Source organism: Ixodes scapularis, unplaced genomic scaffold (assembly GCF_016920785.2).
Source record: "Ixodes scapularis isolate PalLabHiFi unplaced genomic scaffold, ASM1692078v2 PGA_scaffold9__187_contigs__length_104089568, whole genome shotgun sequence".
Lineage (NCBI taxonomy): Eukaryota > Metazoa > Arthropoda > Arachnida > Ixodida > Ixodidae > Ixodes > Ixodes scapularis.
This window is the reverse complement of record NW_024609884.1, coordinates 39309418-39334475: the sequence shown is the minus strand read 5'-3', so window position 1 is coordinate 39334475 and position 25058 is coordinate 39309418. Positions and strand designations below refer to the sequence as shown.

The following is a 25058-nucleotide window of genomic DNA, read 5'->3' as shown; positions in this document are numbered from 1 at the left end:
ATGTTGCGCTGCTTCTACACGAAAAACGTATAACCGAGGACCGGCTAAATGTTTATAATTATTTGTACCTCCATCATAGGACGTATGTATAATTTATGTTCAGTAAATTTGTAATATTGGCTTCCACTGCTGACCCACACTTGTTTCCAGGCACCATCGCATAGACCTTAAACCATACAAAATAACGTGACTTCTTTTTTTTTTACCCAGTTTTGGCTGTTATTGCGTTAAGCATACATGTATAAGGAAACTAGGGCGGGATTCGAGATTGTAGTTGGTATATCTACAGCTTCCTTCTTCTCTCCAAGGCAAAACTCTCTGTGACGCCAAGGCATATGATCTCATTCACTTTTAACATGCTCGATTGCCGTCAACTAACCTAGCTGTTCCTCACCATCACCAGTTACTTGCCGTGATAGCGAGATACGTGACGAGATGTAACAGGCATAAAACATGGACGGTAGCCACTGAAACACATCCTCACCAAAACCCTTCACAAAGAAATGTCGTTGCGGGCCGTTTTTCAGCTGACGCTTTTGGTCATTTGTACTTAATTTTGTATCTATAGCCCCATGCATTGGTTATTATACTCAAATAAAATACGCGTACCAGCTACGTATTTATCTAATCAGCATAAAAATAAGCACAAATAATAATAGGACGGGTTCCCTATGAATATTCTGCCAGTAATGCAGCGTGGCATAAAGTAAATATGCAAACCTTAAATATACAAAATATTAAAAACCTCAAGTTGCGTACGTAAAATTAATTCCAGACTTCTTTCTTTTATTTGCGCAATAACACTGTTATTTTTATATGTCCGACCACAACGAGATCACAAATGTTCACAATTCAACAGCTCAATTCAGTTCACGTGGCTAACAACCGGTGAATGTCAGTTCTGGCGACAAATACACTCTAATATCTAACGCATTACAGATGTTTCACTATGATAGCTATGGATGAGGCAGCGATATTCGGTTCGAATGACTATACGAGTACACCTCTATAGTATTAAATACCTCGAACACTAACGTGAGGAAACACCGTTGACTATCAAGTTTTAATTCTTGCAGCCACATATTTGTACGAACCCCTGCACGAAATTACTGTTGGAAAGTCGCGCATTTTCATGCATTGGATTATGAAGGTTCTTCTGGGCGTTTTCAGATAACATCAAACAACCATGTCCCTGTCGATATTTTTAATTCTAAAAAAAAAAAAAGAAAAGAAAATTGGTTGCTTGTGCAAGCGGGAAAATGTCTTCAAACTTTTTTTGGTGTGTGTGTGAAAAATAAAATATATTTTCTGGAACAGAAATACAAAGTCGCTGTAGGTCATGTGTGCGTTTCGTGCCTTGCCCGAAGCCGTCATTTTGAATAGTTTTAAAACATAAACTATTGTCGCTGTGGGCTTATTATATTTTGGGCAGAGACTGGACATACGGGATCACGAGTTAAACATTTCTCGTTGACTACAAAGCATTTTTTTTATTTCGTAAAAAAAAGTACAAACGTAACATATAATATAAAATTTTTCCCAAATTTACAGCGTTGTAACTCCGTATTAAAAGAGTATCCGAAACTATAAAAAATATATTTTAATTCGGAATACGTGTTTAACGTTCGTATGATTTTTCATTTAAATTAAAAACGCGCATCTTTTTTTAATTAGTTAAACGTAGTTAGGTTACCCATTTTGTATTAGTTTGAAAATCATAAAAAAAAGACAATCTTCAATCTTGTTTTAATTTTCGAAAATCAAGTTTTTTTCTGCCATATTGGGCGCTTTAAAAACATATTGCAATATATATATATATTTTTTTAAATTTTGCCATTTACGGCGCACTTAATGGGACCGAATTAGCCGAACTGCCGTTATTGGAGTACAGAAAGATAAGACGTGGCCGGTTTCAAGCAAGGGCAAGAAAGTGGCCTAAAAAAAAATATAACAAGTCTGTCAGCAGACTGTATACTGTGGCAGGATTTTGTCAAAAATTAACTGTTCTTAGAAAATATTTCAGTTGATAACAAAACACAAGTTGATAACAAAACACAAGTTGATAACAAAACACAAGTGAACAATAAAAATACTGTACCGATTTCTCGATTCTGCGAACCTCTCCCTCTCTCTTTTGTTTACAAAAAGCCGGTGTGGGAACGAGATCAAGAGGCTCCCTTACACTTGTCCCTTTCTTTATTGGGACGGGAGTTTGGCGGCGGTAACCGCCAAAACCTCCGGACATGGTTATTCGATCTCACCTGAAAACGGACTTCTAACACATTTCGTCGAATATGACTTTGAATTCTTACGCTTTCAGCGTAGCATTAGTCTTGCTGCTACGCGTACGGGCTTCAGTTCGAATATGCATGTTCAAAGCGAAGAGACAGGGAACATATTGCAAATCGTCTTATGAATCGCATCAGTCTGAACCGCCATTGAACCTGACCGCCGTATCGCATGTACTCGTCTTTCGTTTGACGCGCAGGCATTCAGACGCCCCCAACCGAGAATCCGTTTTTGGGATGTTAGCGTTGTCACCTGTTTGCGGGGTTCGAGCTCGATTGCACGCTCCAATACATTGCACCAGCGCGTTCGCACAGCGCCATTGCAAGCGATTGGAACATACACCGCGCTCGCTGGTAATGCATAGAGATTGCAATCTTTGACCGCTCAATTATTCGACACCAATCATTTCATGAACGCCGCAGTATGATGCACTGAGCTACAGATTCAGCGGGAGATCGTCTGTGTATTCGTCGCACGCGCATCTGATTGGCATTTTGCCTGCTCCGTTGTCAACGGGAAAGGCATCCACTTTTGAGCCACCCAAGATTGGCCTTCGAATCGGGTTTCCTTGCGCGCTGGTTACGGGCTGTCTGAGTGTCCGAGTGAGCCTATGACAGGGGGTGAGCGGGACGGCTCGGAGCACCCGCCGCGTGGGGCGGTTTGCGCGGAGTCGGCGGACGTTGGCGCCCGCGTGTATATAGTCCTGGCGGAGACTCACCGGATGCCGAGGCGAGGCGGTCTCTCCAGAGCGCGGGGTTCTGCACGACGCTGGGCCAGTAGAGGTGCGGCCTGCCGGGCAGGTCGGCCAGGCCCATCTTGTGCAGCGCCCCGTTGGCCGGGTTGAAGTAGACGCCCGCGCCGACTCCGAGCCCGAAGCGAGGCAGGCCGATGGCTCCGAGCCCCGTCGCGCCCACGGCGCCCGCGGCGCCCACGGCCGCCTGGCCCACGGGTCGGCCCAGGATGTCGTTGATGCCGTGCGGCGTGCCCGACGCTGTGGAGTAGGCGCACGACAGCCCCATCGAGGCCTGCGCCGCCTTGAGCGGCTGCGCGCCGCCCTGGTAAACGTGCGACGCCTGGCTCGCCGTGGCGCGCAGGTCGGCCATCGAGTGCAGCGCGGCCAGCGGAGGGTTGCCCAGCAGGAAGGCGTTGGACCGCGAGGACTCCATGTTCAGCATGGAAAGCATGCACGAGGCGCTGGTCGCCGGCTGCGTGGACGAGGCGCCGCCGCCCAACTCGAGCATGGCACGCCGACCGCTCTGCCTAGGGCCACGGCATGCGACCTCTGCTGGACGTCGCCGCACGTCGAGTGCCGCCCAGAGGACCCCTCGGGCGCCCCGCCGCCACGTCGGGGAGACCTCGGGGGCCACGGGGGCGGAAACGGGCGGGCCCGGCCGCTGCCACTCATCCGTCGGGCTCCGCCCCGCCGTGCACGGGAGCCAATCGGAGGCCCGCCGCCGACCCGATATCTACGACGTCAGCTGCTCGCAGAATGCACACGCTCCTCGGCGGCTCCATCGAGAGTGTGTGCGCTTCCGGCAGCACGGTTTGAACACCGGGGAAGCCCCCGCCGAGTCCCGACTGGGAAAAGAAGGGAGGCTGGTTTTTTTTTTTTTCCTCGGCGTACTCCGTCTTCTCATCGCGTTTATGCCTTCAACTCTGTCGTTGTTCCGACGGCAATCGGCGACGATCGACTGGCATTCATGCTTCCGCCGTGTACGCGTCGCTGCGGAAGCTAGAATGCGGGGGGCCGAGCTCGTACCACGATTCCCAGAGTGCCTTATCCAGTGATCAGTAAGTGCTTTCTCTTGAAAGTGGTTTCGTTGGTGCTCCATTATTTTGCGAGATTCGGCCCATTCTCGTAGCACGAGGGAGAGCAAAGGTATTATAAACTTCAACCAGTTCCTCATGAAAACATCAAACGCAAAGAAAGAAAAGAACGTCATAAATTTTTAATTTTTTTTTTATTGAACCATTTTTGATGCGCTCTGAAAATACCTCTTTCGCTGCTGTTTTTTTTATGTTACTTATTAAACTGTCATTCACAAAGAACTAGTAACATTTATTTTCGTACATTGATTTTGTATTTATAGTGCTAGTTAATGAAACGGTCAATCGAGCGTGTTGTTGCACTCAAAATAATTAACCGAGACAAAAAATCTGGGCTTAAAGCTAAAAAAAAAAAAGGAAAAAGCCAGCTGGCGATTTTTTTGTTACGGCGGAAATCGTCACCACCGCGGCCAACGTGCGTTTCGAACTCTGACCATGAGTAATTCTCAAATTAATTTAAATCCCACGTGAGCCAAGAGGATCATCCATCCACGAGATTCTCCCGTGGCGCTCGCTACACAAGTGTTCGTATTCCCTTTCGGAAGTTGGTTAATTAACGCATCATTCTCTATAGGGGTAGTCATTTAAGCTAGAAAATGATCAATAAATAAATAGTAAGCTATCTGACCTCTAACAATGCAATAGAAGTCAAGCAAATATATCAAATCTGAGGAAGAAGTTCATGTTTCACTACTCAAATACTAACCAACGATTTACCATTTATCTTTTTGTTCCTTTGTTTCCAAAGTTGCCATTGTTTTGCTGTCTTCAACCCCTGAACATAAAAGATTACAGGTGCCCTGCAAAGAGCATTTTGCTTCTCCACTTTTCAACCGAGCATTGAAGCGAAGCTAACCATAAAGATGAGAGTTTCCGCGGGTGTCGCACTTGTTTCTTTCTGGAGCGAGTTTGGCTAGGCCCGAAAACATACTAAAGCTTGAATGGTCATTGCACATTCAATAGACAACGAAAAAAAGAAAAAAGAAAACTTTTCCTTTCTTGAGGCTTTTCTTTTTCCTTTCTCGGAGACTTGAGGAACATCATTGCTGACTTCTTTGACGTTTCCAAGTACTGGCATACTGGGTCAGCCCCCCCCCCCCCCCCCCCCCCCCCAATCTCTGAGGGTAAAAATAAGTAACTTTCCGGTCTAATATTCTGAACGTCGTCATTCACTAGGATCCGTCCATTGTTTTCATTGATTGACTGTCTGTCTGCGTGTTCTGCAAAAAGGTGAACTCACATATTTCTTATCTTCTTTCTTTTTTTTGTGCGTGTATAGCCATCTTAGTAGAACTTTTTGGGAGCTTTCTTGGCCTCAGCGTTTCAGAATTTTTTTTTTACACTTTTTTTAATCGCATATGAGCGTGTTACGGGTATGTCTCAAAATAAGGTTTCATCGTTCTTTTTTTTCATTTTTTTTTTCTTTTCTTTCTAAGGAACTTTTGCGCCTCGCTAACGCTTGGCGATGTTTAAACGTGACTTCTGGTTTAATTAAATAATCTTAGTTCTTTTGCTTGTTTTTTTACAATAAGAAAGGAAAACTGGGAGGCAAGGGGGGGGGGGGGGAGACAGAGACAGAGGCCCAAAATGAGCCTCCCTTCTTCAGTTCTGCAGATGGCCGTGTGAAAGCCAACGATGTACATGAGTAACCAAAATTTACCAGGACCATTTTGTTTCTTGCGTACGTTTAGCCTCTCTGTAGCACGACATTTTACCTGGTATGCTTTTAAGTTAAATCTGCGGTATAGCCTTTCAGATAGTATGGGACCTTATAGCCTGCATGCATTTAAAATGGCGTTTAATGTCTCGCCTGCGGAGGGGCAGTTTGGCCAGCGCAGAGTACGACAGCTAACCCGAGTTCTTTCCTGTGAATCATGCAGCAGCTTTTAGATGAGATGGGCAAGCGTTTGAATATTATGTTCCCCTTCATATGGAAAGGATGCAACCCATGAAAGCTTTCCGTGGTGGTTGCGCTGTTGGACTGCCCGACTTGGTGTCGTTCGAGAGACAATGTACCTGTAAGTTGCCTAAGCACCCATAATGTTGTTTCGGTAGTACCCTTCGGATGGCAAGCTCAGAAACGAAAAAAAAAACAAAAAAACATCATTTGCTGTATGTGTTACATAAATACCCGGGCGCTGTTCTTTAGGGAGAAAAAAACTAATATAAAGAAATAGGGTGGGTCTGTTTTTTCATGTTCCGATTTTCGTGCTGTTTTATGTTCGTTTTTCTCACATATGTTCCGGCTTTAATTTTGTACAAACACTAAATACTGATTTAGCCCAAATTTAGTAAAATAAACGAAAAAAAACACCTTAAATCACTTGAACGAGTCGAGAAAAAGTGACCACACAATAAACAATTCAAAATATTCAATAAAAACAACTCACTCCTCGGCGAATAATGAAACACGAATGTGCAACAAGAAAGCAACAACAAAAAGGAACAAAGCACCTCCAAATACATACACACGAAATGAGGTAAACTTAAATGGTATTGTACTGCGCAGACACTGTTCAGTGCACCTATTTGTTGTTCCTTACGGAACAGGCGATTTACGTGTTTCCACGGGAGGGGGCATGCCTATCTTTGCGGACATATAAGGTCGGCGCACGTGCACCAGGCTATCGGAATCGCGGCAGCATCTGGCGCCTTCCATGAGTTGCTCCACCGGTCCCACGCCTCTTTTATCCATTTCTTTGTAGGTGACAAGTGTGCCAGTGCACGAGGTTTGTGCTCCGTGCGCGAGTTCAGAGACCATGGTATAGGACGCTTTGCACACGCTCCAAATTAGAGGCCGCCATTGCTGACCTTCTCTTGTCTTAGCCAGATGCCGAGCCACTGAAGTGAGCGTTGACGAGCCTCCACCAACGCCAATGCTAGGGAGGAGGACACGGTAAAATCTAAAATGGCAATGACCTGCCCTGCTAGGGTAGTGATGAAGTGAAGTAAACGCAATAAGAGGAAACAAAAACTGAAGGTCAGTTATGGCGGCGCCCATGCACACCTGCTGCAAAGCGTGTATAGCGCGACGTTGATCTAAGCTATGGAGATGTCATGTTGTTTTTCGAGAACTCGCTCGTCTCACGTTGTTTTGACGCAAAATGATTTGCTGGCACTTGTGAGAAACGCAAAGTGTAAGCAGAACTTTTCTTTGGACGTTGTGCGCACGTGCTCATGCACGGGCTGTTTTCCGGTTGTTTTCCTTTCAATCTCTCGGTAAACGAGAGCAAATATATCTTCCTCGTTCACCAATGGCCGTAAAGCACAGCATCCGGCCTGATGTGGGTTAATCCAAATCGCTGTTTTGAGGGTTCCTTCTTCCAAAACAGTTCGCCATCGATTTGGAATAGGGAAGGGAAGCTAGGGATTAGAGAAAGAAAGAAGTTTGCATTGGCCCCTAAAAACTACGTTTATTATAAAAAGAAGTGCTACGGAATTTTATTTATGACATCTCCGGGTTTAAATTTCTGCACAGTATTCTAGCCTCCACTATACGACTAAAGCCTATGCCTTAGACTCCAGAAATGTAAACTGCCTCACTGCCATTAAAAACAAAGGAGCGGACACTCTAAAACAAAAACCTGTGGGTTGACTAGGTTCACTTTCCTGAAGAATACAAAAGCAGTCAATCACGGCACAAAAAAAAAAAAAAAAGAAAGTAAGAAATGTATTGAATGCCGTATAGCTCAGAATACAACTAAAAAGACAACCGTGACTGGTTGTCTCCGTATTCTGCGGAGAATTCACTCGCAATCGTTTTTTTTTTGTTTGTTTTTTTGTTTGTTTTTTAGAGCTGGTGGCAAACGCTAAGCTCGAATCAGGGAACCAGAAGAATGCGCAGTGTCATTTTCCGAACAACTGCAATTTTCTATTTTTGCTTGAAAAAACGAGGCGACCCCCTTCGTATCTCCTCTCTACGTCTCTTCTGGCTCACTGTCCTACAGTTAAGCGATGAAGCGCACTTTTTTAGCAAGCTTCTAGCATCCACTCTTTCCTAGTTTGAATAACCGATTTTGGCGTGAAAGTCGCAGGCTTTAACCGAGAGGTGGAGTGCATACGACAGTACCCCCAAAAACATAGACTTCTTCGATTTCTCGCCGCAACAATTGGGAGACGTCGGCCCTCACAACACATATACCTTCCCATCCAGTAAGCCCCGGGCGGCCACCGCGCATTGCGAGTCACGCAACTATTCCAAACCATTCCCAACTCAAAGGGACTCATCGGCGACCCGACGGCTGATGGGCCCCTGATTTGGTTTAGCCGCAAACCAAATCAGGCGCTCCGAGAAGGGCCGTTCTTCTCGCGGACGAGACGCATCCGTCCGCGAAGACGTCCACGCGGTGCTGCATCTCTCCGCGACGCAAAGCCGCGGCCGTCGGATGGACTGCTAAATCCGATTTTCTGGTCAATCAGTCGCGTCGTAGGGCATTGGCGGCAATCACGGGAAGGACGGACATTAGGAAGCGCTGACTGAGGAGGGGGATTGCTCTGACTAATGGTGCAGCGCTGCTCACGGCCAAACCCGTCCGCAGGCTCTGACACACCGCGCGCGCCACGGGCTCCTCGGTGTCGATACGGCGGCGCCCTGGCTTCGGTCGAGCGCCACTGGCGCGAATAAATAAGATTCATTCGCGGACAATCGGTCCAGCCGCGGGCGTCTTCATCCTGGCGGTGCTTAGGAGTGCGCCGCCCCGACAGTCCATCTGTATTCGGAGTGCTGCTGAGACGCGCTCCGCGCGACACTATTTCTCTTCCGGTGGAGGAGTGCGAACGTCGGTAAACAAGTATGGCTGGAATAAGTGGGGCGTGTTGGTTAAACAACATCATTACGTGGCGGCAAATGCAACGACTTCTTTTTTTTTTTCTGAGCGACGAGGGAAACACGTATGTAATGTGGTAGACGTTTCGTTTCCGTCCTCAAATGTTGATCGCGTTCGCCCCTTATTTGTCTACTTGAGTACATACACTCCGACTACACGGCACCTGTAACTTAATTGTGAATTGGGGTGACGGGATGGATCATTGCTGAGCTAAAAAGGCAACGGGTTCCACAATAATATTATTTTACGAGCAAAATGGGGGGGGGGGGGGGGGGGGGGGGGGACTTTCAGACGTGTAAATGGGAACAAAAAAAAAAAAAAAAAAGAACAGGCGAAAATGTTGCGAAATTGTGAAGATGCCAAAATCGTTGTGCGTCTTTATTATTTTTTTTTTTTTTTCAACGAGGGCATTTAGTGTTTCTAAATTGCACATATGGTTTTGCTAAAAGAAGTTTCGATTTGTGTACCATAAATAGCTAAACCTGTTCTTTTTCCTTTTTTTTCGAAAATTGCGTGGAATTATTCTTTCATGCTTAAAAAATTCGTTTGATTATAAGTTGGATTTGCGAACATCTGTTAGAACCTCTGTTTTTTTTTTGTTTTTTTTTTTAATATATTTCTTATAGAAGAGTCGAAATAACAGGCGTCTTGTATGATTCATCAGTTTCGGTCAAGACTTCCAAGCATATTAACGAAATGGTTTTCTCGAGCTACTTCTCGGCTTTGCCGGCGGCGTGCCTGCGTTTAAGGTAGCGTACAAGGTGCTGAGGAATTAGCGTCGGGTGTTTGATGTTTAAATGTTTGAGTTGCTCATGCGATTATTCAGTTGACGCTTTGTTGTCCTGTGGTGAGTGGTCACCCAAAGAAACTAATAACTACAATCTGAGGAGGTAGACGGCGGTGTTGCGAGATTGTGTGCGTGCTTGCACTCTAAAACACGCAATATGTGTGTATGTGCTTCTTTACCGTACTTGTTAACTGGCAGAGTTTAAAAAATATAGTTTGGAAAAAGTAAGCAACGCCGAGAGCTGTTTTTTTCTGAAGTGCCTATAATTTTGAAGAGCTTTCCACAAAAAATAGGTATTTATCTCAAAGTTTAGACATACATTGTTAAAAACATTATTTTTTTATTTTTGTAAAGGTTTCGTTTTTCGGGTTTTTATATTTTTCAAAAATCGGGGGGTAAAAATGGAGCACTTTTTTCCAAGCTGGTAATCGGGGAGAAATCAGAGTTTTCAAAGCGTTATTCTAGGATTCAGGTTTTTTATGTGTTTAAAAATATATAGGTATAATTAACAATAAAGAGCAATTATCGGTTTCAATAAAGGAAGGATTTCTTTGCACAAATAAGTCATTAAGGTACATACTATAGCATTAGAATGTGGCATAAGGGCTCACCCGATCTTTTATATCTTTCATAATCCGAGTTTCTTACATTATCTTCTACATGCGCAGCACTTCTCTTACTATAGCATTAGAATGTGGCATAAGGGCTCACCCGATCTTTTATATCTTTCATAATCCGAGTTTCTTACATTATCTTCTACATGCGCAGCACTTCTCTCGTCCCGTCCGGTCTTTGGACATATCTGAATTGAGAGAACAGAATCTCAACATCACAGGTTACGCGTACATTTGTAATGCACAACAATATCCCTTCAGTTCGACGGGAACAAAATATCCGCTGTTCCTTCGAAACGAAGCTTGGAAAAATGTTTATCAACCTTTTTTTTTAAATATTCGGTGGTTGAAAGGGAAATAAAAGAATGGCAAAGGATACATCACATTAGACGTAAAAAGCGACATTTTGGGGCTCAATCTATGGTCACTGCAGTTCCCCGAAACGGTAACATGGTATATCGGTGCCTCGGAAGGCTATAGCAGAGTCGTTTGGTTCTGTATACGTGCAGTTTAGGAACAAGAAAATTGTCCGCTGCTTTGCAAATGAAAAAACAAACAAATAAAAATAATCGTGATTTCCTACTGCTTGCCGAGTCGAAGCATCCATACCTGCTCGATCTTGAGGCCAGCAGATTCTAAAGGTTCGTTTCCGAGGTCTGGAGCTAACGCTCCTGTTCCTACCAACCCTTTGCTTCCTAGAGAATATTTTCTGAGGAGAGTGATTAGGAAACATGGTTAAACCTAGTTTCTAAATTTCGAAAAAAAAAAAAAAAAATTCATGTTTCACCAACACCACCCAGAATAATGAAGGCCTCCGAACGCCCCACCGTCTACCTCCGTGGAACGTCATCGCAGTCGGGTGGCGCCAACTCGGAAATTGGACCCGAGCCCGAAGCCGAGCGTCCTTCAACGCGTTCATTGGACACGAGTGTCAGCCGAGCACTGACGCAACATTCGTGTCCAATCTGCGTCTTCGCTCGATCTCACTCGGATGACGTCAGAATTCTAATGCACGGGCTTTGATTACTCTAGGTGGTGTTGGTTGAACCCGATTGAACCCGGGGTGTAACTAGCAGGGAGATATCCAGTTTTACCCGTAAACGAAGGTCCCTACCTATATTACGAACACAAACTCATTGCAATCAAGACTATACATCGTGCTTTTCATTTTCCTTCTTTTCTTGTTTTTGTTTTGTGTAGATTTCTTACACCTAAAAAACACCAAAAGGCGTACGAACAAAGACAGTCAGGTACATATGCACGCACACACACACACACACACACCCAAGGACATTCGCTCACGAATTCGCTTCCCAATGCGGTCGTATCCGCGCAGGTGAACTGCATGACACCTTCTCCGGCCTGCCGAACACTTGCAGCCGTTTCGGCACCTGAGGAATCGTCCAGATCGGCTCGAAGATTTCATTAACCGCCATCAGCCGAGGGTAAATGAAGCCGTCATAAACGTCGCGGCAAAGCTGAACCATTTTTCACGGGCGCTGTTTGCTCACGGTCCGCACAGCGGGGTGGGCCCCTGCCACATGCAGGCACTGCGTCGGCGATAACTGGTGGCGACACGCTCGGCGTGTGTGCGTGTGTGCTTCGGGAAAGCCCACCGCGCAGGCGAGTCACCCAGCCGCGCATGCAGCGCAACGTGATGGAAGGCGCGTCGCCCGAGTTAACCGTGTCCCTGGGAAGCACGGCGGTATAGAGTCAGTTTCATTCGCCGCCATGGCTTGCGGGAAGTATATTCGCCGGGCCTTCGCCTCTCCCCCCCGCCCCCCTCCAAAAGAACTCTGTTTACCGATCATGCTCGCCGGCGCCTAGCCTATTATGGTGATTGTTGGCTCCGTTATTATGTTCCCCAATATATACAGCTTTATAGACGGAGCGTTTTAATGCGCGCACATTCACGCGTGCTTTCACACTGCTCGCCTGCAGGGCTCGTAGCGAGCGCAACTGTGCGACGTTGTCTCTTCTTTTTTTTTTCGTCATTTTTGGAAGCGATTCGGGCCCTAAATCCCAATTTTGCAGGGATACATTGGGCTGTCTCGGCTCCGAAGCGATGGAGGGAGGGAGTGCATCTGTACATATATATATATACGGCCGTGCCCATTGTGTCCGCAGACTTTTTAAACCAGACAAAGTGGTCCCTCGCTCACAATGCGCAGCGGCCGAGATGTTTGCCCATCGGGCCTGTAATCCTTGCCGCGCGGACTCCGAGCGTCGGGGTCCGCGCGCGCTGCAGCTCTCTGCCTTTGTGTGTGTGTGTGTTGGCGACTCAAGTTCTGAGCGTGTTCTTTTGTGCCCGCACTTTCTCAAGCAGCAAATCTCCCGCCGCCGCTTTCATCGGCGAGGGAAAGGTTACGCTGGTATCCATTCGGGCGCTTATGCGCCTTTGTGCACTCTGTCACGATGCTTTGATGGTATTGTCGACGTTGCTGCCCCCATGGCACACACACACACACACACACAAAATGTTTGGGCACTATAGGGAAGCTTATTTTCGCATAATGTTTCAGCTCACCTCCACTTTACCGAGGTTTTAAAAGGATCCCGCGGGGTGGACGGAACATTCGGTTGTATACCTCTTAGGTTCTATAGCAGGGTTTGGTTGCTTCGGTCAGCGAGTTAGAAGCCCGATTTGTTTTTGTACGTTTGACTTCAGAAATTTTCGCTTTCCCGGATTTCGTGTAAAACCCCAGAATTACTTGACTAATATTAAACCAACCGAGGGAGTTTTACTTCGCGGCTATTAATTTTACGGTAGTTGCCTGCATTATATTTCACGAATTAGAACGAGCAATTTTAATTTGTTGTTCGACTTTCTTATCATCTAATGACGCAATCTCGTTAGCTAGAAAGCAATAATTAGATAATAGGGACTAAGCACACGTTGTGTTTTTAATCTGTGGGAGGCTGCAAAAGAGTTAAAGTTGCCTTCTTGAAGATTCGGAAAATTGATCCTTCGTTAAAACAGAAACCATGTGCTCCTATTTTTTTATAGGAACTCTGGTAACAAGGGTTACCCGAAAAAGAGGTATTAGCGGGACACGTTGTGAAAGAGCGCAGTGTGAGATATTATATATAAGAATGAACCCATAAAATTCAGCTGTAATTTCTTGCAATATATTGACCAGTGCAGAAATGAAGCGATAATTCGTTACAGTTTGCCTATCTGACCTCGGACACTCCTTCTTCGTTGGATGTACGGTTCCTCTGAGGCATCTTCTAGGTACTTCCGACATTTTCTCACGAGATAAATCGAATGTCCGATCGAAGCCAAGGCCCTCTCAAGCCTGAGGCGACGGACAAAAACCAGAACCTAAATCCTAAGTGAGACGCCACCCGACTTGACGCACTCAGACGCGACCACAAGCTCAAACTTAGTCGCACGCACCATTTAAAAGTTTTCGAATGCCATCAGGTGTAGTAGCGAAGTACAAATGTGATTTCAAAACATGTTCTACCCTTAATACTCTAAAGAGAAAACACAAATCTCATGCATATCGCCTTCGAAACTGCGAGTTTAAGAAACATAATTTAAGTGATAAGGATAGGTAAGAAAAGTTCGCAGTGCCACACCCGTTGCAATAGTTTGACAAAGTCATGGAAATAATGTTAAAAAACGGTAACACCTACTGTCGGTATATTGGTGCCTTGGAAAGCTATAGCAGAGTTGATTGGTCTTGTATAAGTGGCAGTTTAGGGACAAAACAATTGCCCTCCGCTTTGTAAAAAAAAAAAAAAAAAATAATAATAAATAATATGTTTGTGATTTCCTACTGCTTGCCGAGTCGAAGCATCCGAATCGACCTCAATTTTGAGGCCAACACGCATTGAAGGAAGAACTCGGGTACGGGACATGCTCTGCGAGACCTAAGTCTTAAAGTTGCACGAAAACCACGCCATCGACAGCGGTATCAATACTAGGACTCGACTCGCACTTGGATAGGGCCACCGCGCGCAGTCTTCGGGCAGTATAGTTTACAGTCCCGATCCCGGCGCGAAAACAGCCCTCCTTTTCCCGTGCTATCGCAGTTACCCTGCGGGTCTGACACGTATACAACAGCGGAGCGGGCGTAAAAACAAGGAGGAAACATTGGTTGCGGCCTCGCGAAAACAAGAGAAACAACAGCAACAAAACAAAAGGCACATTGGAAGGACTCGGCGCGAAAGTGCGGACGTGGAGACCCCTCCATTGTATTTTACAGCCAGTGGCGCGCCAGGTGCGTATCGGATCAATCCTGTCGGGAGACTCGATATTGCTGGTCAGCGAACGCCCTCTTTACGAGCTCCCGGCAGCACCCTCGCGGGACGCTTGGCGTCTCCCACGGCCGAGGCTAAGGACCCTGGGCCGGCCGAACCCGTCGTCCGAGCCCGGTCCGCTTTATGGCGGCAACCGGCGGCAGCTCCGGTGTCCGAGTTGGCCCCGATATTGGCGACCCCGGGCTGTAACGGGGAGCGAACCCCATTCTCTCCCCTGCCAGGTTCGGTGCGTCGATACGCCCGAGGTATTTACGGTGTTCTCAGTTTCCGATCTGAGCTCTCGGTGGTACGGTCGGTCACCTTGCGTTTTGGTTGGGGCCGTGGCTTTCGCGCTGCGTTATATCGTGCTGCTGCCGAGACTGCTGCGTTGCATGGGCTATTGGCGCCGGTCGACACGTTATTGTGTACGAGGGAAATGACTCTAAATCAGTCGGGCCGTGAAGGAACTGCTGAAGCGCCGGATTTAAAGCCCCAAGGTGACTCCGAAACGTCTTGTTTGGCCTGGGTGTTTTGTGGAGAGTGGTTACAAGCCGAGGTTCGTCGCACTCCCGGGTTTGCTTTATTTAAAAAAAAAAAAAAAAAACAGTAGTAATGAGTGCAACGTTTTTTTTTGTGTGTGTATGTTTTTTTTGTGTGTGTGTGTGTGTGTGGTCCGCTGGTTGTTAGCATAGTTTACCCTATTTTCACGACGTTCTGTGATCTATTAAAACTTGTTGTTGGCCTAGGTGGTTCATGATGCAGTCTAGAAGTTTCACGACGTTCTGTGATCTGAAGTGAGGTCCGCCAAAAAGCCTACTGATAAACAATCTTTTTTTTTTCTGCAGGCTCATTCAACCATATGAGGTCGACATTCTTACTTCAGAACTTGAAATTAATATATATATATATATATATATATATATATATATATATATATATATATATATATATATATATATATATATATATAGGAAACGCGAGTTGTTATGATATAGGAGGTGCTAAGAGACACGAAAGGAAAAAGTAACTAAAATAAATATTGCAGATGTAACAGATGACAGTACCACAGTAAATTCATAAAACTCTTACGGCGCAGTTGTTAGTGAAATTCCTTATGGAAGCTGTCGTATTGATATGGGGGGAAGAGAATGAACGTACACCGGTTATACTAACAGACACTGCTTCAGCAAACACCAGGTGCGATCGTTGATTTTGCTTTCGGTTTAATATGAACGGCATATTTTGTGTTATTCATGGATGACAGAATGAATATTTAGTCCAGAGCTTAGAATACATTTGGCGAGGAACAGTGTGCCAAATGTTTTCGCCATGCGGACGAACATAGCGGGCGTTTGGGAGAAATTTAGGCTTAATGCGTGGGTATACCCTACGAGCGTGTAAATGCTACATGCACCCCAACTTGTTTCAACTTGATAAGCTTTGAAATTAAGTTGAATAAATTTAGCTTGGGACGTCGTATCGCTCATAAAATGACTCCTGTGGCCAACTTAATCGAACTATTATTTTTATACCTAAGGTCCTCCCCAATTGTTCTCAAAAGGCAAAAAAAAAAAAAAAAAAAGACACGGCAGGAAAAGCTTTAGGAAGACGTCGGCCCAGCATCATGATAGAAGTTGCCATTCCCTAACTAAAACAATGATTCCAAACGGTCCTGCCACACCTCCGAAATGGACGGCGTTTGAGGAAGGACGTCCCCCCCCCCCCCCCCCCTTGACGCCGTTCAGCGCAGCCCTGCTCGCCTCGTCGCCAGCCTGAAAGCTCGTGGACGAGCCTGCGGGCATCAGCATGCATGACGGAAGCAGCTCCGCATGGACGCCGCCATTTCTCGGCGCTCCCTTCAAGCGTGGCCGGGCCGCTGGCGCGCTAGAGAGCATTTTAACTCCACTCCAGATAGGGTTTAAACGCCATCAAGGGTTCAAAAGGGTGCCGGATACATTTACCCGTTGGGTCTCGGCGGGACGGCAGCAAATCATAACGCCGCTGTAGCCGTGACAGATGACAAGAGCCGCGCCATGCTTTTAGCGGATCCGCGCGGGCCCAGCGCCCGAGATGACAGGCAGAAGGAAACGCCGGTGCCTTGCGGACGACGGGGAACGGGTGCAGCCCTCGCCCAAGGAAAAAAGAAACAGGAAGAAAAGGACGGCGCCTTGCGGAAAGCGTCAAAAAGGGGCATAATAATGCGAATCCCTGATGCGTTTTGCTCGAGGCTTCCTCGCGATTGTTTTGCCTCTCCAGGGACGTTGCCCGAGTTTTTAAGCGGTGTAGCAAAAAGGGCGCTTAAAAGCCGACATATCGTATTCATATATATATTTTTTTTCACCCCTTTCTTTTTTTAACCGAGCGATGGTCTTTGAGCTTTGTTTCGGGTGACGTTTAATGTGTGCCTGAAAAGAAAACAAAAGAAAGTGGAATTGCGCGCTTGAGTTTTGGGGGGGATGTGAGCTCGGAACTCTGGACGGGAAGAAGGGTTTTCTTTTCTTTTGTTATCGCGGACTTTGCGCTTTATTTACATGCGCGATGGGCTCGCCGAGAAACGTGTGCAGATGAACGATTCGACTTGGCTGAAACGCGTTCGCTTCCTCGGCGAGTTGACGTCGCTCCCTCCCCCTTTGGATGCCGTACGAATGCTCACGCACTCCCAAGTACGCCTAAGTGAAAAGTCTGGGGCCATTTTAAGCGACATGAGCCGGTTTACGTTTTTTTCTTCTCCGTTTCTTTTTTTATATGAGGAAGTTTGGGACATTCGAAATATGGCCACGAAATACTTGCAAAACATGTGAGGCTACGCTGTCGTCGCAAAAATCCAGGATCGCAATAGCTCCATTAGTAAAATTTTAATCAGCTAGTACGAAACAGACCTAAGCCGTATCAATATATGCATAAACGAATTCTAAGGTTCATCGATTGGACTTAGGCCTGCCTCGGAATTATACCATTGAGCATAATAATACGAACAAGCAACATAATTATATAAATGAGATAATCTTATATCTGTAGAACTCTCGAACTTGTTCGAAATCGGGCAGCAAGGCTCATCTATACTCTGACTATACTCATAGCGTAGCGACGTCACTGAACCTAAATCTCGAGCTAATCTACGAAATATTAAATTACGACGCAAATAGTTGAGACTTTGTCATTTCCACAAATTTTATCACACACAGTTGAGAACTCTGTCATCATGCCAGCTCATCGTGTTACAGACCGCATCAGTCCCCAGAGAGCCGTCTATTCTCTCTTGGTTCTTCTTTGAGACGGCAAGGAAACTGGAAGGCTCTGCCCACCAACGCCTTGCTTCACTCCAGGGGCGGATTTATGGGTCGTGCTTGGGGAGGGGAGGGGGCGGGGGGGCGAGATCTGTTTTGTTGACCCAATATTCGCTATGACACGAAAGGCTAAACTTTTGGCTGATGTATATCAGTTCTTTCATTAAAAAAGTTTCGCTAAAGACGTGTACTCAACATCCATAATGTTAGAGGCTAAACACCCGCAGAAAACTGCCTTCGCGTACCACACACAACGCCGCATCGCGAGCCCCGAACACTTGGGCCTCAGTGTCTCTATTCCCGGACGCCTCGGGTATACGGATCCCTGACATGAGTGCGGCGGTTTCCCCGCTTCTCCCTACATGACGGGAAATGTGCTCCTCCGAGCGGCGTCCCCCGAGAAGCTAAAGAGATGTTCAGGCACGCTTCATTAGCCATCCACTTATCTTTATTGGGGCTCGCGGCTTGGTCGAGTCGCGTTCCCGAGGGGCTGGTGGCGGCTCCCCGCGTAACCTTTCCTCGAGCGTGACAAGCCGCGGGAGACGACTATTAGGGATGGCACTGGGTCTCCCTGGCTGCCGCTGGCTTGGGACGGGTCTTCGTCGGAGCCCTCGGCAGGGTTCGAACCCCGGCGTGCCCTTGCCCGCTTTGGTGCCTCGGAATCGCGCTTAGATGATTGCCGCGCCGTCGTATTTTGCTCTCCCCGTTCCTCATCCTCTTTCTTTTATGACGGCGATATCGAAATGAAAAGTCGTTCGAACGTCCCGACTTGAGTCATTTTGACACGGCCTTATGCTATCTAATATTTTGAGCCAGGGGCCTACAAACGTTTCGGCTAAGGGGACTGTAGACGTGGTCGCATTTTTGCGCGCCGCCGGTACGCCGTTTTGTTTAAAGGGATGGTGACCCGAAGCTTGGATTTCGGAAAACAATGCAGGAGCTGTAGGCGGGACGCTACGATCTCTACAAAAGTGCTCGTAAGGCGATATCTCGAATGGCTGGCAGTATTTTTGGAAAAAGAGGTTGAGATTGAACGAGGCCGACAAGGCGCGTGACGTCAAGATATCTCGTTTCCTCCTCTCTTTTCGTTTCGCCCCCTCAAGGCGGTGAGGCGGAAAAGACGCGAGGCCGTTCCCTCTCCTCCTCGGAGAAGCAATACGTAAACATATCTGACAAATGCGACTCCTTTTTTTTTCAAAAAAAAAAAAAAAATACGGTAATCTGTTCGATATATCGTTGTATGAGTGATGTTTTGATGTTTGTAGCATCCCGTTGCACGCTTTTGCCGCCGTGCTTTGTGGAATTCAGATTTTGGTTCAGCATCATTTTAAAGAATGTGTTTATACGTTCCGGTACGTGTTGAACATAACATTTTTTTCCACCAACGGTGAGGTTGTTTCTTTCCCACGGCAGGCCATTGCCCGCAAGTCTTCCCTCTAACCCAAGGGCCGTTGCCTCCTGACACACAAACCTACACGGCCAGCATAACCCCCAAGTGCACTTGTCAACGGGCAGACCGTTTCATAAACTAGACGAAGTGCCGTGGCCGCGCGTGGATCTCGGGCCTAGGCCGCACCGGCGAAGACCGCGGGTTAAGTTCCAGTGGTTGTGGGGACTGCCTGAGGGGGTCCCGAACGCGACAGAGGTTTACGCAGAGACGTAGACGCAGCATCGGGTGAACCCTCGGGGTGGTTCCCGTATTCTTGGAATCCGGCGTGATCTTTCGCTGCGCTTTCCGTTTATCTATTGGGTTTAAGGCACCTAATGCTCACACTCTGCGGGACGGTTTTCCCCATGAGGCACATCCTGGCGATTGTAGCTAGAATCATCGGAGTCCGGCCGTTTACTTTCTCCGACCATAAACAAACAGAGCTTATGTCTCAATGTTTGAGCTCTAGCCGTGGGACCTGTCCTTGGGAGCTGACCTTTTGGCCTCCTGACGAGGGTGGTTTTATCCCTCGATTGGATGGGACAAGTTTCGGCACACTGTCATAACTGCCGACCGGACGGAAATTCGCCGAGTTTGGACGGGCCCGAGTGGCCCAGCAGTTCTCTCCCGCGGTTCACCGCGTTACTTCAGTCGTGCGCAACAACACTCTGCTCTGCGGCTTAGAAGCCGTCCTACAGTGCGCGGGAAGACACTTGACGCCGAGGCGTCCGTTTTTATTACTGCTTAAGCCGTGCGCGGCAGTTACACTTTTTAATATTTGTACTGTCTTCATGTAACTGTTTTACGCAGTAGAAAAGTTTAGTTTGTTTGTTGTATGCATTACAACTTCGGCTCCAAGTCCGTAAACTCTCCGCCGTCGGCCACCTATACAAGAAGCCTTCAACTCCAACCGGCATCCGGGCCAAGGATAGTTCACATGTACAGCACAGAGCTAAATCAACACTAAAACAGCGCTGACATGAACTTAGGTTAGCACTGATATAGCAGTGTATCCGAATGGGATTATTAACAAAGAGCAAAATCAGCACTGTTCCCAGCACTTACTAATAGTGCTGCTACAATGTGGGGTCCCGAATCTGGGTGAAGCTTTTAAAATCACTGCAGAAATTGGCTTCATAATGTATCGCGCTACCATTTACCGCACAGGTGCCTGAAGGTGGTAGAAGCATTGCATAAAAAAATTTAAAAGGAACTTACCCAACTAAAACAAAAACTGGTTTTGTTTATTTATGGCGGCCGTGTGCGCACCGTCTGACTAGCACGACGACTGACAGATGGAGGCAGCTTCCCCGGCGGCTTACGGCAGCTCAGTACACGCCCTGTCGCTCCAAAAACACGCGGCATGTAGCTGGAATTACTCGACGAACCATCGGTTTTATTAGTTTTGTGTTCATTTAAATTGTCTTATTGGGAGTGAAAAGAAATTGATGTTCTGACAATTACAACACCGAAAACGTCTGCGTCGTTTATGTTCTGGCTTGGATACGAGATCGGGCGTAAATCTGGCTCCGCCAACGGCTCGCTCTCCTTTTGAGATCACGTGAAAGTTTTCTCGAGGGGCCATTGGCGGCGTTTTTCGAGTGATTGACAGGGCTCAGAGAGTTGCAGATGCGCGTGTTTTTCGGTTCTGTTCAAACGGCGAATCCATTTCGCGCAACTCGTTTTGCGAGTCGAGATGCACCAGAAAACTCCATCGTGTGATCGGGCCTTAAAACAACACACTGGTTGCACCACGCTTCCATCTGCCCGAAAGGCCCGAAAAGAGCTCGATATTCGTTGGCTTCAACATGGTCCCCTCCACCATGGGGAATTAGTCAGATTGAGCGAAAATTTCGTATTTTGTGATTGGTGTTTCACTGGTGTTATGCTTTGTGTTCACCGGCTTTGGGATTTCGGGAAAAAAAAAAACAGTCCCAAAACCCTTTGGACTTTTTATAGCGGCCTCTCCCATGACGGGAAACCCGTTGGCGCCAGAGCCGGGACTGGGCGGGACGAGGGAAACGCCGGCAGTGTCAATGGCGGCCGATCTCCCGCACACGGGTGGACCGAGGACAGTATTTTTTTAACTCCCACTTCGCCTTGCGGAGTGCTGTCATACAAGAACTACAGTTTAAAACGGGAGTAAAATCATGCGATGTCGCTTTTATACCCCGTCCCTCGGAAACCGGAGTAAAGTTATGGTTTTTGATTTGTTTACTCCCAGGTGCGGGTGATTGGAAGTTTAATCGGCATTTTAACCTTGAAAACTACCATCCGGGTAACTTTTCCTTTACAGTGCAGTAGTCAGACCGGCTTCCTATGCGACAAAAACGGCGGCACCCCTTTAGCCACTGATACCGCGTGATTATTGCGGTATAATATCAATCATGCTCCTCATTGGTTCGAACGTTTGAGTAAAAAGTAATGATCGGTGTTTTGAGTGCATGCATGGCGCAGCAGTGTGGACGCAGGAACTACCGAAACTGCACGAATAGAAACGAATATTTGACGCCGATGTAGGAGGTAGGCAGTTGGCTTCATGAGCAGACGTTTAAGGCGCCAACGAGCTGGTGACGACTGAACATTACTGAATAAAACCCCAAGACTGGGACGAGAATTGGGACGGACGAACACAAAGTCTCAACGAGGTTTTGTGTTTGTCTGTCCCTTCTCGTCCCAGTCTCGGGGTCTTAGTCAATAAAGTTGGCTTCGATCGCTCGCTCTTTTTCTTTTGCGACGTGGGAAATCTTTGGCGCAAACCATTCGCTCTAAAAATAAGGTCTGTGAGTTCGCTTCCTTATATAGCTCGAGGCAGCGAATCACGGGGTACAATAGAAGAATCCGTGCGAATGACGAAACAGAGCCCACGATTAGATCTGAAAAATGCGATGTGCGCAGGGACAGTGCGCGAGTGATGCTCTTTGTCCCTGTGCGCCGCCTTCCAAGAGCGCGCATCATATAATCTAGGGCGCATTTTTCCCCGCTGCGTCTCGATCAAGGCCGATATATCGAACGGCGAAACATGGAGACCCATTATTGTTCATAGGCAGAGCATTAACGATCGCCGGCATAATCGGCAACCGCTGCGCCACTAATTAAATCAGACATGGACAACAATGAAGGAGCATTTTTCCATCTTTCATCTTGTTACAGTTTTAATTAAAAATGTTTGCGCCGCACTTCTTCTCGACTTTCTCTTTCTTCCCTTCTGTTCTCGGCTTTATTCTAATTTGATGAACGCCTCCCCCTCTTTTGCCGTCCCCTTCTTTTCTCCTTCGTCACTTGGACAGAACGCATCTGCGCTCGTTAACTTCTTTATAGTTTTGCTTTTGCGTCAGCATTATTTTCCCCGGCGAAGGCGTCTACGCGGTGCAGCCGCTACTTGGCAGTCATACCCAGCGCGCGGGAGACCCCCCGAAAAATAGTCTGGATGAAAAACGTTGGAAGCGGGTTGAAATCCAGGCGGGCGTTTCATTCTTCATTACCCCCGAAAAACTGCGGAGCCAAAGCTCGCTGCAGTGAGCATGAGCTATCGTTATTATTATGATTAAAGAGGACCGCTCTCGGCTTTTTGTTGGGTTTCTCGCGTACTTTGTTACACTCGAAGTGCGCCGATTTGCGTTTTTTTTTTCTTTCGAGTATTCTTTGTATTTTTGTTAATTCCTCTTTTACTTAAGGGGATATCAGATCTCAACGTCCTGCGTGATCTTCGCCATTTTTTTTAATTGTGTAACTTACTAGAGAACGAACCGACTCCTTTTCTTAAGAAAAAAAAAGGGTTCATCCAGGAGAGTGAATCACAATATAGCGTGTGTTAAAAAAAAAAAAAAAAAAACATCGTGCGTATATTTCTTTTTTTTTTTTGTGTCCGGAGTGTCATAAACGTCGCCTAAACAAGCTGTTTTTGAACACCCATAGACCAAATATACTTTTCCGTTTACAACTGTGTTCCACCCGAAGACGTATAATCGTTTTGTAAAGCAAACCCTTTGGACAAATTCGAGTAAAGACGCAAACGAGCTGGTGACGAATCATAGTAGAAAAACACAGAGACAAAGAGTACAAGGAAACACAGAACAACACCGCCTCAAACGGTGTTGTTCTCTCCTTTTAGCTCCTTGTCTCTGGGTTTTTCTACTCTGATGATGGCCTTTAAACAAAAGCTGTGAAATTAATCCTTTATCCTACCCATTAATTATTCAACGCATTAATGGCCGACTCAATTTTTATTCGAAAGTCAAAAGTGGACACTTCTATAAGCTAGCTTCGGAGACCTGTATGCTTGTTCCTATTTAAAATATCCGGGAGGCACAATCGGTGACGTCTTTCATTTTTGACTTTTCCGTCTTGTCAGTAAATCTGCGTTATTAAGCTCGTCATTGTTTCAATTGCCTCGAAACATCAGTGCCTGACTAACAACCCCTGCTTAATTGCTTAGCTTCTTGCTGGGGAATACATTCTGTTTTGGCGTTCTGTTTCGTTTTCTAAATATGGTGGTAGTTACAATGACAGAGAAGAAAGATACAAGTAAAAAACGACGCTGCATTGTGCTTTTAATCCACTTTTACATATCTCCATAAAAAAATGAATTAATATATATATATATATATATAATGGGCATGGTGGCGGGGGGCCGAAGGTGTGGGTATAACTGAGAAGAAAATAAAACCCTTGGTGAAAACAGCAACAACGGACGGTTTATTCTTGACGTTTTGGCCGGAGGCCGGACTCCGGCCGCAACGTCGAAGAATAAATCGTTCGTTGTTGCTGTTTTCACCAAGGGTTTTATTTTCTTCTCATATAACTTGGACTCGACCGTAGCATTGTATAAATACCACCCGCGTTCATCTGTAAAAGTTCTTCCTGATGAAGGCCGGACTCCGGCCGAAACGTCATATATATATATATATTTCAATCCAGCGGTTGAGCATCTTATGTGAAAACCAAATATGGATCGTCCCAGGTGACATCTTGGCGGCGGCAAAACATCTGAAAAAAAAAAAAATCCAAACCGGGTCATGAGGTCCATGGTTTGCTCGCGCACGCTTATCGTACAGCCCCCTTCTGTAGCAACGACGTTCAAGCTATGGGCGCTCGTGCACTCGCACTCTCCATTTCTTCTGAAAGGCCTCAGGAAGTTGTTCCCGGGTATAATGTCAAGAAAAGCGTCTTCGTACACACTCGATTCGATAAAGGGCGTCTTCATTCTGATAGAGACAGGCATCCAGCTGAAAATGCGTGCGGGTGGTCCCCGGCGCTCGAGATGATATTAGAAAGCCCAATAGCGGTGGCTCTATTCCTTTCAAGTCGCGAGTAAAAAAAAAAAAAAAAAAAAAGGGCTTGGGACTTTAATTTACGCAGTGAAGGTGGTTGGACAGTGAAGCTGTGGTATCACCAGCAACGATTGCCCACTGCACTATAGACGCTTTACACACGCGCCAAATTACAGCCGCCATTGCTGACCTTCTCTTGTCTTACCGGGATGCCGAGCAACTGAAACGGTAGTTGACGATCCTCTACAAAGGCCGATGCTTTAGAAAAGGACACAGTTGAATCTAATATGGCAATAACCTGGCCTGCTATGGTAATGATGAAGTGGAATAAACGGAATAAGAGGAAACAAAAACTGAAGGTCAGTTTTGGCGGCGTCCATGCACAGCTGCTGCAAAGCGTCTAGAGATACTTTTTATGGCAAACGCCACCAGGTGGTGGCGTTTCCAGAGAACTTCCGGATTATAAAACGAATGAACA

The 25058-nt window shown here is 46.5% G+C and overlaps 1 protein-coding gene across 1 annotated transcript in view; it reads right to left on the bottom strand.

Annotated features, from left to right (window-relative positions):
* Window positions 1-3595, bottom strand: part of LOC8043228 (homeobox protein Nkx-6.2) — a 42445-nt gene extending 38850 nt beyond the window's left edge. The window contains exon 1 of the mRNA XM_029971359.4: window positions 3008-3595. Coding sequence (XP_029827219.1) covers window positions 3008-3530 — 523 coding nt within the window. The 5' untranslated portion in view covers window positions 3531-3595. The remainder of the gene's footprint in view (window positions 1-3007) is intronic.
* Between the last annotated feature and the right edge of the window lie 21463 nt (window positions 3596-25058).